Source organism: Chionomys nivalis, chromosome 11, assembly GCF_950005125.1.
Source record: "Chionomys nivalis chromosome 11, mChiNiv1.1, whole genome shotgun sequence".
Classification (NCBI taxonomy): Eukaryota; Metazoa; Chordata; class Mammalia; order Rodentia; family Cricetidae; genus Chionomys; species Chionomys nivalis.
In genome coordinates, this window is record NC_080096.1 from 36,625,664 (window position 1) to 36,646,442 (window position 20,779).

General features: G+C 41.9%; 1 protein-coding gene across 1 annotated transcript in view; it reads right to left on the reverse strand.

The window, feature by feature from the left end:
* Positions 1-20,779, reverse strand: part of Agbl4 (AGBL carboxypeptidase 4) — a 1,086,156-nt gene that overhangs the window by 306,905 nt on the left and 758,472 nt on the right. The window contains exon 6 of the mRNA XM_057784997.1: positions 5,350-5,389. Within this exon, the coding sequence (XP_057640980.1) occupies positions 5,350-5,389 (40 nt within the window). The remainder of the gene's footprint in view (positions 1-5,349; positions 5,390-20,779) is intronic.

Sequence of the window (20,779 nt, forward strand, 5' to 3'; positions counted from 1 at the left end):
CTCGTCTGATGGAAGAGGAAAGGAATTCTGAAGGACTGGAGTTTGTAAGGAAAGGAACGGTATATAGCCACAGGGTGATCAGCTAAGGCCAGAAAGAAAATCTATAGCAGCCAGATCTGCAGAGGAGATGGAAAGAGCAGGTAACATAGCAAACTTCAAGAAAAAATAGAAAGCAAAAGGCAGGAAGGCTTCTCAGGAGGTCAAAGCTTAAGGTTAAAAACTCAAGGTTTGTTTGGGCCATAGAATGAGTTCAAGGCCAGCCTGAGCAACTTGGTGAGACCCTGGCTCAAAATAAAAAGTTAAAAGGGAAAAAGAGGGCAAGGGGTGTAACTTAAAGGAAGCTGCTTGCTTAGTAATGCTGCAGCCTCTGGGTTCAATTCCTAGTAAGGTTTTAAATTTTTTTTTTTTTTAAGGACAGGTCAACGAAATTACATGATTGAGGAAGCAAAACTATGGAAAAAGAAATATATTCAAATTATTATATTTAAATTATTATACATATAAATATATTACTTTTATCTATCATTGATGAGTACATGAGCATATGTGTCAGAGTGCATGTGTGGAGATCAGAGAAAAACTTTGTGGTGTGGGTTCTGTCCTTCTGCCTTACATAGTGTTTCAGGGTTACCATTGCTGTGCTGAAACACCATGACCAGAAGCAACGTGGGGAGGAAAGGGTTTATCTGGGTTACACATCCGGAAACACAGTCCATTGGGGGAAGCCAAAGCAGGAACTACAACCAGGAAGGGACCTGGATGTAAGAGCTGATGCAGGGTCCATGGAGGGGTGCTGTCTATTGGCTTGCTCAACCAGCTTTCTTATAGCACCTAGGACCACTATGCAATGTACCCTCTTACATCGATCACTAGTTAAGAAAATGCCCTACAGGCTTGTCTATAGCCCACTCTCATGGAGGCTTTTTCTCAATTGAGGTTCCCTCCTCTTAGATGATTCTAACTTGTGTCAAGTTGACTTAAGAACCAGGCAGGACACATATGTTTCAGGAATCAAACTCAGGTTTTCAGACTCAGGTTTCATTGTCCACCAATGGATTAAATTGTGTTGTCACAACACAGATTATTAGACTTTGTGTAAGAAGTACACTTTAAAATCTACAATTATAACCTTCAAAAGGTAAGAAAAAGAGGAAAAGTGGAAATGTCTTCCAATCAATTACAACAATAATATTAAATTTGAAATTATTTAAACAAAACATTGGGGAGTTGGCGAAGAGTAAGACACATAGACCAGAGCTCAGAAACAGATTCTGCATGTAGGAAAACTAATGGAGATATAATTGTCACAAGATTGGGAAAGGAGGGCTGGTTGTCATATGGGTCTGAGACAATGAGTTATTCATATGTAAATTAAAAAATAATGAAATTCCTGACTGATAATGTATACAAAGATTAGTCATTGTTGAGACAAAGTAATGGCTCAGATAGAACACAAGAAATTATCCCATATTAGAGGTACACACACAAAGGCACACACATGCTTTTTGTTTGTTTGTGACAGGGCAGCATCAGTGTGTAGCCCTGGCTGGCCTGGAACTAGCCTCAAATTCACAGTGCCTCTACCTTCTGAATGCGGGATTAAAGGCTATGCATATGTATATGTCTTTGTTACAAGTTTGTTTTGGAGATAGTCTCATTCTATAGCCCAGCCTGGCTTTGAGTCTGCTGCAATCCTCCCACACCAACCTCAAGAATGTTGGGGTTTCAGGTGGAAATCATCACACCTGACTTAGGAAAATGTTATAGCTGGTTGGAAAGGATTTCTCACAAAGCAAAGCTCTTACAGCAAGGAATTAATAAACATAGCATTAAACTTAAGAAATTTTCCACATATGACAATATATCATGAATAGCAGCAGCAATGAGAAAGAACAAGGCACATTCTGGGACATTTGTAGTGAATATAATGAAAATATTCATAATAATGAATTTTGAATCAGTAAGATAGAGATGACCCCATAGTTTGTACACAAAGGATACGAAAAATCAAGCCATAGACGTCAAAGCAGCAGTGAACATACAAAGAAGATAATCTACCCTACCATCAATCAGGGACACACACAGCACAGCAAGGCCGGGGCACCCTTTTATGCTCATCATGCTGATTGGCAAAATTTGTGTCTGATACATCTGAGTGTTGAGGAATCGAAGAAAGGAAAGGTCTTACAGTCTGCTGTTGGAAAAGTAGATCCCCCGAACTGGAGAACAGTTGTTTGTTATGTGGCAAATCTGATGTATATAATTAGTAATTCCTCTCCTGGGTTATATGCCTCAAGGAGACAGGCAAAACTGTCTTTAGCACCATTCTCTATGATTGGAAAAAGGTATAAATACTTTAAATTATTATCAAATGGAAAAGTTTTAACCCAATGGTATGTGGACTAGCATACAGCAATCAAAACGAGTACACCGGACCTTGTGTATCACCGTGAATGGATCTGTATATTATAATGAGTATGGAAAAGGTGATGAGATATGGCTTTTTTTCCAGTGTGAGGTTTAGAGGAACTGGTAACACGATAGTTATTTTTCAGTGCATAGATATTGAGAAATATTGCATACATAACAATGGTTACTTATAGGACGAGGGAGAGAGAGTTAAGGAAAAATACCCAAAAGTTTCAATTGCATCTCTTTTTAACAATGGGAATTCTGGCATAAATGGCATAGTGCTGATAGGATTAAATCTCTGTTTGTTTCTTTATATTGGGAATTATTCATAACACAGATATATAATTTTGAAAAACATACAGTACAGATTGTTAACATTTTCAAGTTCCAAATCTGAGTTTCAGACGGCCCCTGGTCTGCTCAGAATGGCAGCACCAGACTGCAGCTCTGAGCTCTGGGTGGTTTGATGAGGAGTACCCAGAAGTGCTTGCTCACTGGAAGCCCCAGAGAGGCAGCAAGCCCAATGCTAGTGGCTGAAGCTTCTGGGAATGCAGGGAATTGGAGTGAATTTGATAGGCAGAGACGGATAACATAAGTGTTTTCGACATGGAATAGAGTCCTTCTTATAAGCCCTGATCCAATGGTGCTTACCAGTCTTTCCAAGACGAAGCACACATGGGTAGCATCTGTCTGGCCCACTGGAGTCCAGGCTGCACCCTGGGGAACCTGCGGGTGCTGCAGCGCTCCCGGTGCCACTGAGAGATCAGCAGAACAGCATCTCACAACAGCGTGAAAGCAGAGCCCACCTCGGCAAGCGCTGACCTAGAAGATATTCTGTTTTCGTCTAGGTGGAGGGATAATTATAAACCACTCAAACTCTGGCAGGGCGGAGACACTTGCAGTCCCACAGCTGTCTAAAAGGAGCATACTCGGCATACACAAGTACTCTGTTTAAATCTCTGTAGCAGCAATTAGGAGCAGTCAAAGCTAGCACAAAAGAAAGCCAGTTCACTAGTCTAAAATGTCATTCTAAAACAACTGAAGACAGATCTAGAACCCTTTCTAATACACATGTAGGCATCACGCCAGGATGTGACAAGATGTGATAGGAAACGGAGACTGTCAGTCTGGGTAGGGCACCCTCTTACAAACAGACGCTTTACTAAATAGGACAAAGACCATCCCTCAGCCTTATCTTAGTGAGGAGGAAGTGGCAGGTCACTTAAGTGAGCAACTCCAGTTTAGCACCCCAGCTAGGGGACTTCTAAAAATGTTCATCTTACAAGTCTAGAATGTAGCTCATTCTCTAGGACATATGAAACAGTTTTCAATGGTTTCCACCCAGGCACGGCATACACTTGTGACATCAGCATTAGGAAGGTGGGATCGCGAGGATAATCAGTAGTTCAAGGTCATTCTTAGAAAAACAGAAAATTTCAAGACCACTCGACGGTGTGAGACCCAACTCAATAACAATGATTTCTACATTCACTCTTCTCATGCCTCAAGTTCAAAGGGCTGCATCACATGGAAACATGTCCCCCGACGTGGGTAAATGCACCTTACATCTGTCCTTATTGTACTATATGTATACCAGGTAACTAACCCTTGTGCTAGGATTCTGCCTGCTGAGTGCAACTTTTCAGGTTTTTTGCTACCACAAAAAAATGGTAGCTTTTCTCCCAAGTATAGTGGTCTGGTGGAAGGTGGGGCCAACATAGTTGTTCACGTTGGCTACTAAAATATTGAATATCTCCACATTTGTTGAGAGTGATTCCCGAGCTGCCCCTTACATATGACCACTCTGCCACACTCACTCCTTCCCTCGGAGCCCATTCCTTCACTGTTCAGTAACCAAAGGAGCTGCTCACTGGGGCTCTTAAATATTTATCACCCATGGGTGCAGACCACTCACAAATGCTCACAATCTCTCTTGGCACTACTACTGTTCTATCAGGAACTCACCAAGGCCAGCTGGCCTGGGTCTGAAAAAGCATGGGATAAAACTGGACTCGCTGAACATAACGGACAATGAGGACTACTGAGAACTCAAGAACAATGGCAATGGGTTTTTGATCCTATTGCACGTACTGGCTTTGTTTTGTGGGAGCCTAGGCAGTTTGGATGCTCACCTTACTAGACTTGGATGGAGGTGGGTGGTCCTTGGACTTCCCACAGGGCAGGGAACCCTGATTGCTCTTAGGGATGACGAGGGAGGGGGAATTGATTGGGGGAGGGGGAGGAAAATGTGAGGCGGTGGCGGGGAGAAGGCAGAAATCTTTAATAAAGAAAGAAAGAAAGAAAAAAAATTAAAAAATTAAGAAAATAAAAAAGTGTTGAAGTGGAAAAAAAAATGTTTCTCTAGCCTCGACTTTCCAAACCAATGTGAGATAGCTCCCTGATATCACTAAACTACTCAGCCTCTCATTGGGCTAAAGAAACCTCAGGGAAGGAAAAGGCCTCTGGTCCCACAGTCACGGGTTTGTTTTGAGCCTTGAGACTTCCTTAACGGAGAGAAACAAATGCCACTTTGACCCTCAGACCAGCCAGTGACCAAACCCATCACCTCAAGGATTGGCTCTTGCTCATGAGCCATTGTCCTGTCATTCTATAGCACCTGGTAGGCTGCTTCTCCATTTCCCACAACTTTAAAAGGCATTCCCAGGAGACCAGAATCATTTCTTGATATGTGAGTCCAATGAGTGATTTGGGAAAGAACTTCACTCCCAGAGAGTGCACTTGTCACCCAGCGCTGTGGCCCTGTCACCTTCAGTCAACAGGAGACAGCACAGAGCTGGGAGGGAAGGTCATTAAAAGGTGCAAGAATTTACAGCTTTCATTCTGGAAGTGAGCCAAGGGTGGGGCTCGCAGGTGGAGAGGCTGCAAGGCATGATTCCGAGTAAACTCTAAGTAGAATGGTGCTCTGCACCTACTCACCAGGGCTGGTTATTGTCAGGAGGTCAAGCTGTCGCTGTTGCTGCAAGAGAAAACACACAGTGAGGAGTGAGGGCAGTGACTAGCACCACAGCCAAACCTGTGCCTAGCAGGGCAGGGGAGAAATGCAAGATGAAATCTGGACACACATTTTTTTGGGACATGATTGTGCTGAGGGGCCTTCCACCATACAGACAAGGTAGAGCAGATAGCCTTTTTGGACATCTAGATAAGCCCATACTGTAGATTTTTTAAAAGGCCTGGAGAGAATGTAGTTTACCAAAGGACACAGAGAAAAGGCCCATTCCAATCCCCCATACAGGCACATTCCTCTGGACTCCACGCCCTTAGGTTTCTCTTTGCTTGAAGTGTTTGCAGCAGTTGATTAACTCATATACTGGCACCCTTCTTTGCCTTGAGCAACTTGCCTCCCAGGTACCTCTGTGGGCTCAGTTCTTGAGAACACTTACAACACCCCAACAATGTCAGTTGCCGATGATGATCTGAGCATTCCTTCTCCAGTGTAATCCCTACCTCTTTGTTCATGTACAGCCAATCAGAAATCTGGTCATCAAGTACACTACATTATATGAATGAGGGTCCTTGTGTTTGGACTTTGTGTGTGCCTGAGGTGATCAACATCTCTAAAGGGCTGTCATCTTGTACAGCTCCCCAACTCCTAGGAAGCTGTGTGCTGAACTGGACACTGTGAGAGCAGAGAAATAGTGTAGAAAGTTCACACTGGGACCATGGTAAACAGCTTTCCTTAAAGACTCAAATCAGGGTTCTCTAATCCCCACTCTTCCTGCTGAGCTCCTTCTCTTTCTCTCTTTTTTCATTTTTCAAGACATGGTTTCTCTGTAGTTTTGGAGCCTGTCCTAGAACTTGCTCTGTAGAACAGGCTGACCTTGAACTCACAGATATCCACCTGCTTCTACCTCCCAAGTGCTGGGATTAAAGGTGTGTGCCACCACTGCCCGACTGCTCCTTCTCTTTTCTAAGAGAAATACTGAAGATAGATAATTCCATCTTCTTTAAAGGGTCACACAACTTTGGCTTTAGGCTCCATGCTGCAGGAACTTCTCATCCCTGGCATTTTCTCCAGTGACCCCTTGTCTGATTCCACCTGACCCTCTTTATCTTGCCACTTTCCAAGAATGCCTTCCTGAAGTTCAGCTTAAGCAGAACTGATGTCAGCAATGTTCTCTTGACTAGTGCAGAGTAAAGGCAAGGCATGGGAAGTGCTAGGAGCCTTGAGATATCATTTCAGACTCACAGCGAGCCCAGGGGAAGGATGAGTACTTACATTCAAAGCCTGGAAACAAACGCTCACAACCGCACCTTCACTAACTGGCAAGACCATGCTGGTTTCAATCCTATTTCTAAGTCTATTTATGGCAATCATAATTCATAATAGGTAATGAGTAAGATGACCTATTTAGTTCAGTGGGGGGGGCTTTTATTATAGAACATCCGACCCTTGGTCACACAGGCTGCCTCTTCCATTTGCATAGCATCAATACTAGGCGTTTAGGAGTCTTTTCATTTGCTTCAATGTCCCCTTCCCACACCTAACTCTATGAACTATTTATGTCCTACCTCTTTCCTTGACAAGGAACTCCCTACTTCTTATTGTCCATTCAGCTCTCCTCTGAACAGAGTGAGGTGCCCACAATAGCATCAATGATTTCTGTTTTCTCAGCCCATAGAAACATTTGTGTCTGTTTCTCCAGGCTAAATGTTCTCAATTCCTCTGTCCATTTTTTCCCATGGGGACCTGTTCTCGAATTTCCTTGTCCTTGGGGTGATCTCCTCAGGCATTCAACTTTGATCTGCTACAACAAAAATTGCTTGAAGATTTCTCTACTGGTTGTTTCTGACTTCTCATGGATCTCCAGGCAAGTCTGTATCCCTTTGAGGCCTGCTCTGTAACGCATCCCCATTTTCCTGCCAGCTCATAACTCATTCCAGTTGACTTCAAGCAAACAATGCATCTCCAAGATGTCACTGATCTATGTAGCGAGCATGAGTTCTCACGCTGAAATGAAATACAGACTCTACATGCCAGTGAGGGGCAACGCTGGAGCCAGATGGCCTCCTTCCCCTAATGTGGAACCTAGCAGAGGGAAGATTGGCTCAAACTGCCTTTCCCCAAGCCAACCTGCACAGCCTGGCACTCTGCTCATGTAGGAGAAGGATCCAGTAGCCTCCTTTCTTCCATAAATTTATTTTCATGATGGTCACAATTAGAAAAAAAAAAGCCTATTTATCCAAAAAGTTTCCAATCCCTTCTAAAGAATGATTGCTAAATGGTGACTCTGTGCTTGGGATCCAGTAGAGAAGAATGAGAAGAAAAATCTGGCAAGAGTCAGACACACCTGGGTACGTGTCCTGGCTCCTGTGTGTGGTGTTCTATAACTGGCTGTTTCTGGCTATGAACTTCAGAACTTTAAAAAGACCAAGAGAGACTTCAAGTCAAATGCAACCAGGTGCTGTACTTGTGGGCTCCCCCTTTCTTGTGCAGAATTCTCTCAGAACCTTGGGCTCCGTTACTGAGGTTCAAGGGTGGAGTCAGAACTCACAAGACCCACATTTTGCATGCTGTACTGTCCCATTGCAATTTTAGCGCCTGTGTGAATCTTCCTCAATGGACAAGAGACGCCTTACAGGCTCAGAACTAATATTCGCCTTCGTTACCCCGCTCCACTTTGCAAAGGAGCACTCAGTAAGCATGTGCTGAGCTCCCTGAGCTAATCCCCAAGTCCACAGCATCCTTCCAAACCCCCACGCCTGTGTTTATGTTGCTCTTTCCACCAGGGCTGTTAGGACTTCTAGTCCTCTGTGAAGTCTCTCTGTCCACTAACTCTCATGCCTAGCTCCCTTCTCCCCTTTCTTTGGCAGAATAAGTACTTTCTGCTTTTCCTCCAATGTACGCTGTAAAGCTGATCTCTTGTACCATGCTGGCTTAATGGTTATTTCTGTGTCTATCGTATGAGCTCCTTACTTGATGGTGGAGTCATTCATTTCATCTCTGTGTTTCCAGTGCCAAGAACAAAAGCCTGCGAGGACTGTTTGATATCATCTAGTTCAACTGACTTAACTAGTTTCTCATTCCCTCTGGGATTACCTTTTAAGAAGGGGGCCATCATCTTGGAAAATACACCTATTGTTCCCCCACGCACTCCCTCCCTCCCCAAGGCCACATCTGCCACATCACATCTCCCAGGTTTCCTACTTTTATGGCTTTGCTTTACTATTCTTCGGTTAGCAAAAATAAATCTCTCTCTTCTGTGAGTGCATCCCTTCTTCCCCTCTTCCCCTCTCCCCCTCTCCCCGACCTCTGTAGCTCCTGATGTCTATATCCCCTCTGTGTTGACGAATTAATTCTCATCTGATAATAAACCCTATTATGCTGGAATTGACTAATATATGTGTGCACCACCTAGTGGCACAAGCAGGTAAGTGTAGTCTGTTTATGCTCTAACTAGTACCTCAGAGAGAATCACAAAATCTGTGGTCTAAATTCAAGTGAAAACAAAGGCATATGCTGGAGAATGACTGCATCCCAGCTTTTAGCAGAGAAATGGAATAGTCAAGCCATTATAAATTCTAAAAAGTTAAAAATAATGTCATTACTAGAGTAACTAGACTAATAATCACTAGAGATTGCCCATGGGAAGCTACATTGTTTGTAAACACAGGCTACCTGATTTTCTTTCTACTTGCTAGGTGGCTCTCATGTCTCCTCTTCAGTCAACCCTTCTCAGCCTGCTGAGGTTGGACTGGATCTTATCTGTGGCCTACAGGAGCATCATCACATTGTGGTCTCATGGCTCCTGAACAATACAGCACACCCAACAAGGATCTGCTGGCTACATCTTACCCTCTTAGACAGGACCCCTCTGGTCACCAAATGCAGTCTTGAGCTTCAGACTCTCTCTTCCAACAGACACATTAGGCATATTAAGTATAAACAGTACTTGTGGACTGCCTCCACACTTTCCTTCAAAGCCCTTTCCTTTTGAGCCTTGGGGATCCAGGAATTGGGCCACAGAGAACCTGGCCCTCTTCATCTGGATGGGGTGATCAAGAGGCTGTGGTTAAAAATGGACTTTTCGTTTTGGTCACGACTACACTGCAATTATCTTCCAGAATGCAAAGGGACACGGTGTTCTAGGAGCTCAGGGGATGGTTTTGTGGGTTCTGCGTGGTGACAGAGACGAGCCACTGATTATCTGTTCTGTTTTGCTTTCTGTTTTCATGCAAGACATCTATTTGGGGAACAGGCAGTCTGTCACTGCAGGGATGACTTCAATAAGGGCACCAGTAATCCCTGAGCGCTCTTCTGTCACTCCAGAAGCCAGCCAGCCTGCTGAGGACCTCGGAAGGACATCTACAGAAGGAGCCCAGGGGCAGAGGCACGCATTTAGCTTCACACCTCAGACAATCCAGCTTCCCCTTTGGTCCTTTTCCTCCCCTTTCTCCTTCTGGGCACCTGGACTTTCAACTGTTCTCTCTGGAGAACAGTTCACATAGCACTAATCTTCCTAACTCAGAGTTTTAAAGTCTCTTACCCTAGTTTAGCCTCCTCACTGGGCAAAGGACTAATCATTTTAAAGTTAAATCTGTGCTACTCTTTGAATAATTTAATGATTCTAATTACATTTTTGATAAAGACTAAATTTTTTAGCTTGGCTTTCAAGGAAGATGTTTTAGAAAATCAATTCAGATTAAGCCAATAGCAGAAAAAAAAAACAAATATTGCCTGCCTTCTATCGTTTGTGGTTCCTAGATTTTATAGAGATAAATAAAATTACCCATCTATGTATGTATGAACTCATTTATGTAGTACTTGAAAGTAGACGTTAATATGTCTAAGGAGACAAAGTAGACCATCGGGAGGAGGACAGAAGGGGAGGGGAAGGGAAGAAAAGGATGGTATGAGAATATATTTAACACACACTAAATACAAGTGTGAATGCTTTAAAAAAAGAATTTGAACAGAGGTACCTTGCATGGCAGATAAAGTGACTCCCAGAAGCCAAAGGCTATTAAATAAAAATCCTAGTGCCAAAGCTGAGCTGCTTCCCCATGAGTTGATGGACAGAGAGGTCCCCGATTTCCTCCAAATAATACAAGGCATTTATTGTCACTGCTTGGTTGCCCACCAGAACTACATGGTAAGACCCTGTCGCTGAAGACACTCTATATTTTGGTTGGTTATGAACAAAGAGAAATCAAGCCGTCATTCTGTTGGCTAGCTTTCACAGTACCACAAGATGGTATGCAGAACACTGTGGAAGAATTGTTATTAAAGGACTTCTTCAGCCACGGACCCTGCCTGTCACACTGCTGACCTGCCAAGGGCAAGATGTGCTCATTGGCGCAATAGTGGCATGACTGTTATGGAAGGAACCAGCTGCTTTCCGACAGGACTGAGGTCTGCTCCCAAGGCGGGCGTTTACAACTATCCTGTAAACATGGTCGAAAGCCTGTGACTAGAGAGACCACAGGCCCTGGTGGAAAGCCACACTGTTGCTTTTCTAAATGCATGTCATAGCCTGTCAAACTACCTTCTAAACACGTATCTGCTGTGGTCAGCAGAACTACTTTACTATGTAGTCGGCTACAGTTATAGCAGAGAATTATAACTCATCAAAGTGCTGAGAAGACCTGACTGTTGAGAACCAAACCTGGGTTCCCTCAAACAGCAGCAAGTGCCCTTAACTGCTGGGCCATCTCTCTAGCCCCTAAATTGCTGCTTTTGATTCAAGTGGTTTTAATTGAGTAATTACCAAGAGGGCCTCCTTTAAAGAGAGGTTATTAAAGCAGGTCCTAATGGATGGGGATTTCTTTTCCTTGAAGAAGGGACAATTTTTAAGAAAGAACAGGAGAAGGGCCCAGAGAGATGACTCAGCAGTTAAGAGTTCATCCTGCTCCTGCAGAAGACCAGAGGTTGCTTCCTACCATGGCTTGCTCACAACTGTCTGGAACTCTAGTTCTGGGGATCCAGCTCCATCTCTGGAGTCTGAGGGCATCTGCACTCATGTGCACATACTTTGTGCCCCTCCACACTTACACTCCCCAGACATAAATCATGATAATAAATTTTATTTTTGAGACAAAATCACACTATGTAATTGTGGCTCACCTGAAACTAGCTATGTAAACCATATTGGCCTCAAACTTACAAAGATGGATCTGCCTTTGTCTCTCAAGTGCACCATGATCAGCCCAACAATAATAAATCTTTAAAGAAAAAACCTAGACTGGTCATAAAGCCCAGCTAATTTCTGTCTTTGGGAGTCAATATGTCTACTGATGCTGACATTTAGTTTTAAGACCACCAAGGCATCTCCCTCACATATTGTTTTCTTCTCTTTATATATTTGATTATTTAACAATAATGTACTAAATAAAGATTCTTTGAAGGAATGTATAACAAAACAAAACTAACAAAATAGAAACAACCAAAGAAGTGAAGAAAAATATAAAGACAGAAGCAATTAATGTGAGTCTGTAACTCAGTTTCCATAGGCTGAGGCACAGAGTCAGGGCATTGATGCTTCACAGGCTGCTGCACTGGAGCCTCCCATGGGGCTGGATGTGGAAGAGAAAGCACAGAGATGGGGAAGCAGAAGCAGCATAAGGCTTGGGACCAGAGTAAGAAGACCCAGGACTGATCATGTGTAGGTTGCCAAGAACAACAAGAAGGAATCCTAGCTTAGGCACCTGTAAGAGGTTTAGCCCTTGAATAAATGACTTCAGCTCTCATAGTGTAGGGTAGAACATAAAACATAATGAAAGAAAAAAATTTTAACAGGAGAGTACTAATGTCACTCTTTCTTTTTTGCTTTTTAAAAACTCTACTTATAATGTCTTAGATACCACATGACATATCCTAACCAAGAGTCTTTTTGTGGTTCTCCTCCTACACCTAACCCTGATACCTCTGCTTGCCCTAATAGCCTTCCCATAATATTCCCTTTCTCTCTTATGCCCCATGTGTTTTCTTACTAACCCCCATGCTTCATCACCTCTTATCATTACCCTCTCTTGGTCTCCCTTCTAGATTTTTAGATTTTACCCACACTTACACCTATTTACGTTTACATTGAAGAGTACAAAGTCCTAACACACTCGAGTGTTCAATAAAGTCTTTTTTTCATTTCTGTTCTTTAGATTCAGTAAGTGAAGAAAGCAGTTGTCAGAAACTTTGCAAAGAACTCTGAGTGACTGAAAGAAATAAGGAATTAGAACCATTCTGAGCGAGGCAACCAGACCCAGAAAGACAAATGCCACATGCTCTTTTTCATATGTGGATGCTAGCATTGACTCCTTTAGACATGTGTGTTTAAATCGCAGTGCCCATAGAAAGCAGGAGGCTAGGGAGGGGCCATGAATGGGATTTCAATGTAAGGGGCATAACACGCAGGTGGAATGAAGGAGAAAATAGGAAAAATGGAAGGGAGGATTAAATGGGGCAGGAGATGGGAAGGCAGGGTTGAAGAGCAAATATGGGGAGGAATATCTTCCACTAAAGATCTTTGAAAACACCATACGGAAACCCACTACAGAAACTTTCCAATATATATGGACCTGTCCCTCTAAATTAGTTTTTAGACCCATATATTAGTACATCTCTCTTCCCTCATCAAAGAGGTTTATCTTTGCAAGAGATGGCAATTAGTACAGAGACCTCCCGCATCCAGTCACATGCGGTGAGTAAGAGACTGTGAAGTGCTCAGCTCTGGATGGAACATTTATTCCACACCCTCTTCCCCATTGCTGAGAGACTGTGTTGAAAGAGAGGATAGAAAGGGTCTAAGAGCCAGAGATGTCTGTGGTTTTCCATACACGACAGGGATGTGCACACATTGCACTCATGCTGGGGCTGTGTGCACAACACCTGCACAAGATCAAGCCCCCAAAATCCAAGCATGGATGGGGAACGGGCTCATGACCTCCCACTCCCACCTGAGGAGCTATTGATGATGAATGGCTGCTGGGGAAGGGAGAGTCAGTATTCTTCAGGGATGCTGTCCTGAAGAGGCTGCTTATGGTCCAGTAGATGATCCCACACCCATGTACATACAGGCAGCACTAAATGTATGATTCAGTATTGAGGTTCATGTTGGGGTTAAGCCCACTAAACCTCTCAGGGTTCAGAAGGATTGCTAAAGCAGCCAAAAACTGGCTAACAATATCTGAGGGTAAATAAAATAATTTAGCTTTTTTTTTTTTTTTTTTTTTTTTTTTTGGTTTTTCAAGACAGGGTTTCTCTGTGGCTTTGGAGCCTGTCCTGGAACTAGCTCTTGTAGATCAGGCTGGCCTCGAACTCACAGAGATCTGCCTGCCTCCCAAGAGGCAATGCTGGGATTAAAGGCATGCACCGCCACTGCCTGGCAATAATTTAGCTTATGCAAGTCTTTTTTTTTTAAATCATATCTCATTTAGTCTTCCCATGCTCTCTCCAATGCTTTCTTGATATTTCCCCTTCGATGTTTCTCGCTGTTGCTCACTGTGCTCCCCATTTCACATGGTTTCCAGTTTATATACCCGCACACAGTTAACAAGCATGCATTTCACAGAATCACAGAGACTGAGTGGATCTGGCAAGGAGGTGCCTTGTGTCTCAGAAGGGATGTGACCATGAAGTTCCCTAGCAGATACTGGCAAGATTAATTAAGAATCAATACACAATTCTAAGAAGTCTTCATGCACTAACTACATTTTTAAAGCGTAACTAGTTAAGCTAGAAGTTTGTGATTAATTACTGGGAAAAATGCAGCAGTGTTGTGGCACTTTTTGAGGACTTCTGCTCCCTTCCCCAGTGGCTGGGAACACAGCCTTGTAACCATAGTAGCCTGCGGGCCTGGGAGGAAGGCAAAGGTACTTGATTTGCATCAGTGTCTACCTGACTGAATTAAAAGGAGTCTCTTTGGAGACTGCTTCCAGCTCTGGGGGAGGGGGGGTACATTACAGTACCCAGGTGAGAAGGAATTTCTTCCTCTGGGGCTGGTTTAGTGACTCAAGCCTTTTTCCTGTATCTCTAGTGGTAAAGGTATAAACAGTTAGTTTCGTGGGCCAATGATCTCATGTTAATTGAAACTAAGGTCAAGGGTAAATACAGAATATCAATAGCTTGTTAGGATAGAGCAAAATGTCAGTAGATTACACCTTCCTGAATCTGCTGCTAGAGAATTCGGGAACACCCAGACTTCTTTATCAGTGACAGCAGACACACTGTCTCTCCAGCTCAGTGCCTCCTGCTTAGGAATCCTTCCTTGTCAATGTGTCCTGTCCCTGAGGACAGTTGTGGGGGACTAGCTTATATAGATTTGACTATGAGAACAAAGGTTTGGCTGGGTGAATGACTTCACACCAGGGTTCTATGGTATGGAAAGGTATACAGTTGCCTGCACAGCAAAAGTCTGGTTTAAAGAATGATTCATACACTGGTGTGATATTTTGGGATGAATGCCATTATGGAAGAGAGAAAGTCATGATTTCACAAGATTTCTACAGAATTGACAGTGACTATCCAAAAGACAGGTGTTTCCAAAGCTTTGCAATTCGGGTTCTCCTTTTGGAGTCTACACTCACTCCCGTGGATTTGTCTAATAGATCTGCTAGCTGTACATTTACTGTATAACACTTGTGGGCTTTCATCAACTCAGTAAATAATGAGGGTCTGGAGGGGAGGTAATGGGTGATAGATTTGATCCAAATACATTATATGCATGTATGGATATTAAATAAAATATTTTTTTTAAAAAAGAAACACTCAAAAGCCAGAACTTTGTAATATCCTTGCTGCATAGGACAAAAATTTACCTTTCTCTGAACTTGTCTCTACCACATACTGGCAAAATGACCATAAATAAGTCAGATAATTTAAAATGGATTTAATGGCCTACCTATTAGTAAACTAGTTAGCTTAGTGTAGTATGATACATGCCTTAGATAATGTTACATAATATAGTAGTGATTTTCTATGTCAGGACCCCTTGCCTGAAAGCCTTTTCTCCCCTCCCCCTTCATGTGCAACTTCACTAACACATCATAACTCTCTGCGAGCTCCTCTTGCTCTTCCAGACTCAATCCAGTGCCTTCTCATGGCTCCTCCGCAACTGGACTACCCTTGGCCACAGATGCTACAACTGTGTGCATTCTCTGACTGTGCACTCCTGCAGGTGCAGCCATGGCGGCATTCAGATCTCTATCTCTTGCCACTACCACTATATTTGGCACTAACAGACTTTCTGTCATGTTTGCTGAATTGAACAAAATGGTAGAGTTCCTGTGAAAACATCATGATGTTGAGAATAAAACTCTGATACTGAAAGCAAGGCATCATTAATCCGTATTCCTGCCCAGCCAGGGTAAAACCTCTCATGACATCATTTTTATATACTGCAGGAAGCAAAAGTATCTTGTCATGGAAGCACTTTCTGCATTTCAGTGGCACTTTTGGAAGCTAGATTCCAAACTGATCAACCACGACCTTCTTCCCATAAGAAATTGTCAGTTTGATTGTGGGGAAAGAATTCAGATCTAATTGTTCTTTGGAAGCCTGGAACAGAAGGTTTTGTGGTTTGAAAAATGGAACTGTCTAAATTAATTTTCCTGAAACAACTATCTTTGCCAAATAAAAGCAATGCATAATAGCAATCCATAATTAAAAGCAAAATGATACCTTTTGCTATGTACCACAACAAAAAAGCAAAGTGTTCTTCTTTAGAACTCTAAGGATGTATGAGCACACACGTGTACCTCTGGCTTTGCCTCCGTGTGCCGAGATGCAAACAAGTGTCATTCATTATGATTTCTCAACATGCTGCTAGAATATTCTTCAATTACATTGCACTTTTCAGAGAGAGAAACTGGAAAAATGGGGAGAATTATCATTTATTGGATTATCCTTAGCTTTCCCTGACTACTTTTCTTAAACTGTCTTTAAACTATCTCTCTCTCTGTGTATTTGTGTGTATTTATAAATTGGCAAAATCTTTTACAGAAAATAGTCAATTAAGAACATGTTATTAAACATTTACTATGCACTGGGTGCTTTATTTACGTTTATTCATTTTCTAGGAATTAAATAGTCAATTATTTATTTATTTATTTACTTAATTAGGTTACAAATTAAGACTGTCTCATGACACTTTCATAGTTATTTTGTTTCAGATGAATTTGAGCCTCTACTCGCTCTTCTCTTCATCTCTCTGCCCCAACCTACTCTTTCCTCCTTTGTGGCCTCAGTGGCCACTTCCACGTTGATATCTATCGCCTATGCTGTTTTTGCTTCTCACCTCTTCTCTTAAGGTATCTTTCTTTCTGCTTACTTTCCTGGCCTTTACCCACATTTACATTCACCTAGATAGACAGATTTAATAATTAGAAAATAGGATTTCCATATGAAAAAGGACATACTACATTTATCTTTCTGAGCCTGAATTACCTTGGCTACCACATCATTCTTACCATGCAGGTAATTAACTCTGCTTTAGAGGTGAGGAAACTCAAAGTTTAGAAAAATGAAAGTTTCCCAGTTTAGGTAGTGAACAGTGGAGTACAGCTTTAAACAAACCTTCTGGCTATGACCCCACATTCTTTAGAAAACTATCAAAAGGGCTGGAGAGACAGCACAGTGTTGAGAGAATTTGCTGCAACTGCAGAGAATCCAGATTCAGTTTCAGCACCCACATGGCAGCCCACAATCATCTGTAACTCTAGTTTTAGGGGATTCAGCTACATCTTCTGACCTCCACAGGTACCAGGCACACAAATGGTGCACATGCATATATGCAGGCAAAATACTGATGCACAAAAATAAACTAAATAAAAAATACTATTGAAATTGCATGTGGTAATACTGAATAATGGCAATGATATAAAAAGAAAACAAAAATCTCAATATACAAGTAGCTATTCTCATTTTTACATACTGTTTTCTAGTTCTTAAGTGTCCACGCTTACAATACACAGTCAATAATTATGTATTAAAAAATAAAGATGTAATCATGGCACAAATACGATGTCATTACTTTCTGTATTCTGTTATTTTTAGGTCACATTATGTTATAAAAAGTTTTCCCAAACTGTTATATAGTCTTTGTAAATGCTACTGTAATGAGTTTACGATGTTCCATTTAGTGAAAAGGCATACTTTACTTAAATATAGAACATTTAGGCCATCATTATTCTGTTATTATAAATAACATTACAACAAACATCTTCCTGGTTGCAATTCCTTTCTTCATTTGGATTAGATTATTTCTCTGAAGTGAATACCCAGGAGTGGAATTACTGGGTGAGAACATATATAGCCTGTCCCTGCTAGACACACATTGCCACACTGCTTTCCAATACAATCTTTCTAATTTATAAGCCCACAAATGTGTGAGACAAAGACTTCACTATAAACTTGCCAGTATGGGGTTACTGCTTTGAAAATATTTTTATGTGATCTAGTGAGTACAATATAGTGCATGGCTCTTGTTTTAGTTCCTTTCTTTCTTTTTTAAAGATACATTAACAGTTCTGAACCTTTTCATTATTTTGCTCATCCATTCTGTTTCCTGCTGGGAGAGCCTATGTTCACACTTATCTGTTGGGCATTAAGATTTCAGCTCTGTTTGGGTTCTAAACTCAGAGGTTAACAGTTGCTCTTGTTCTCACCTCATCATCTTCGATGACAGTGGTAATACTTAAGCCTTATTTGTCACTGAAAGAAATGCTCTCCTTAAACAATAAATCTCCCCCTGCCTCTTAATATTCCCAAAGACTAATCTCAATGAAACTTGAAGACACATTTAGAGGGTATTAAAACAGTCCACCATGGATTAAGGATGCTCTGATAGTTTCTGTCCTTTAATTCCCCTATGGGGACTAATGTCCCACAATGCAAGTAGAGCTCTGCACATGGAGGGTACTGATTTGACACTGTGTAAGAGCCTCCTGTGATTTCCTTAGATTCATCGTTTGCTAGATGGTGAAGAACAGAGTGGTTTCTTTTCTTTTTTTTTTTTTTTTTTGGCTTTTTTTTTAACAGAGTGGTTTCTAATCTCATCAACTTGGGGAATTTACCAATATAATTATCCATATTTATAATGCATACTGTAATGTTTTGAAGCATGTATGCATCGTGATATACTATGGCTCTACTTTTATTTCTGTTGTTGGGATAAACGCTATAACTGACAGCAACTTGGGTGCTTTATTTGGCTTATCCTTACAGGTCACAATATTTCATTGAAGGAATTCAGGTCAGGAACTGAAGCAGAAACCAGGCTGCTTACTGACTTGACCTCTAATTCATGCTCAGTTAGATTTACCTGTCTGACTATCTGCCCATCCATCCATCCATCCATCCATCCATCCATCCATCCATCCATCTACCTATCTATCTATTTGAGACAGGGTCTCTCTATAGAACCCCAGAAGTCCTGGAATTCACTATATATAGCAGGCTGGCCTTGAACTCACAAAGATCTGCCTGCTTCTGCTCCCCAAGTGCTGGGATGAAAGTCACGTACTACCACACCCACCTGTAATCAGTATGTGGTTTTAAACCATTGAGCCATCTCTCCAGACCCTGATCATTATTCTTTTTTTCAAACATTTATTTATTTTTTAAGTCATTTTAAATTCCAACCAAGGTTCTCCTTCCCACTCCTATTCCCCCTCTCCCCTCCCCGCCCCCAGCCCATGCTCCATCCATTCCTCCTAACAGGTAAGGGCTCCTATGGGGAGCCAACAGTTTGGCGCATTAATTTGGGGACAGGTCCAGGCCCCTCCCCTCTGTGTTAAGTCTGAGTATGGCACCGCCTCTAACAAGCTAGCTCCTTCACCAGAGATAGATCCTGGTTCTACTGTCAGGAATCCCTTAGGTAGCCCAAGCTTCACAACTGACTCCCACATACAAAGGCCTAGTTCAGACCACTGGAGGCTCCACAGTTGTCTATTCAGAGTTCATGAGCTTTCATACGTTTGGTTCAGCTGTCTCTTTAGATATCTTCATCATGATATTGATCTCGTTTGTTCACGCATTCCCTCCTCCCTCTCTTTGACTGTATTCCCTAGGTTCAGCCTGGTGCTTGGTTATGGATCTTTGCTTCTGGTTCCATCATTTACTGGAAGAAGGGCTCTGCTTCTCTGGAACTGTGAACTGTAGTCTAGTTATCCTTTGTTTTGCTTTGCATCTTCTACCCACTTATGAGTGAGTATATAGCATGTTTGTCTTTCTGACAAAAAGACTGGGTTACCTTACTTGGAATGTATTTTTTTTCTAGTGATATCCATTGCCTTCAAATTTCATGATGCCACCATTTTTAACAGCTGAATAATATTCCATTGTATAAATGTAACATGTTTTCTTTATCCATTTTTCAGTTGAGGGGAATCTAGGTTGTTTCTGAATATTACAAATAATGCTGCTATGAATATTATTGAGCAAGTGTCTTTGTGGTATGATTGAATATCCTTTGAGTATATGCCCAAGAGTGATATTGCTGGGTCTTGAGGTAGATTGATTCCCAATTTTCTGAGAAACCGTCATACTGATTTCCAGAATGACTGTACAAGATTGCACTCCCACCATGTGAAGACCTGTATGGCAAGAACTCTAAGTCTCTAAACAAATGGAAGAAGCCATCAGAAAATGGAAATATCTCCCATGCTCTTGCTTAGGTAGGATCAACATAATAAAAGGGCAATTTTACCAAAAGCAATCTACAGATTCAGTGCAATCCCCATCAAAATCCCAACACAATTATTCACAGACCTTGAGAAAACATTACTGAACTTCATATGGAAAAATAAAAATAGCCAGAATAGCTAAAACAATCCTGTACAATAAAGGAGCTTCTGGATCTGATCTCAAGCTCTACTATAGAGCTATAGTACTAAAACCAGCTTGGTATTGGCATAAAACAGACACGTTTATCAAAGGAATCAAATTGAAGACCCTGACATTAATCCATGTACATATGAACACCTGATTTGTGACAAAGAAGCCAAAAAGTTACAATAAAAAGAAAAACACCTTTAACAAATGGTGCTGGCATAACTGAATGCCAACAGAAAATTGCAAATAGACCCATATCTATCACCTTGCACAAAACTCAAGTCCAAATAGATCAAGGACCTCAGCATAAAGCCAGTTACATTGTACCTGATAGAAGAGAAAGTGGGAAGTAGACTTGAGCATCCTGAGCGCAATGGCACTGGAGACCACTTCCTAACTAGAAGACCAGTAGCATAGACACTGAGAACAACAATCAATAAATGGGACCTCCTGAAACTGAGAAGTTTCCGTAAGACAAAGGACACAATAAACAAGACAAAAAGACAGCCTACAGAATGGGAAAAGATCTTCACCAACCCCACATCTGACAGATGGCTGGTCTCCAAAATATATAAAGGAGTC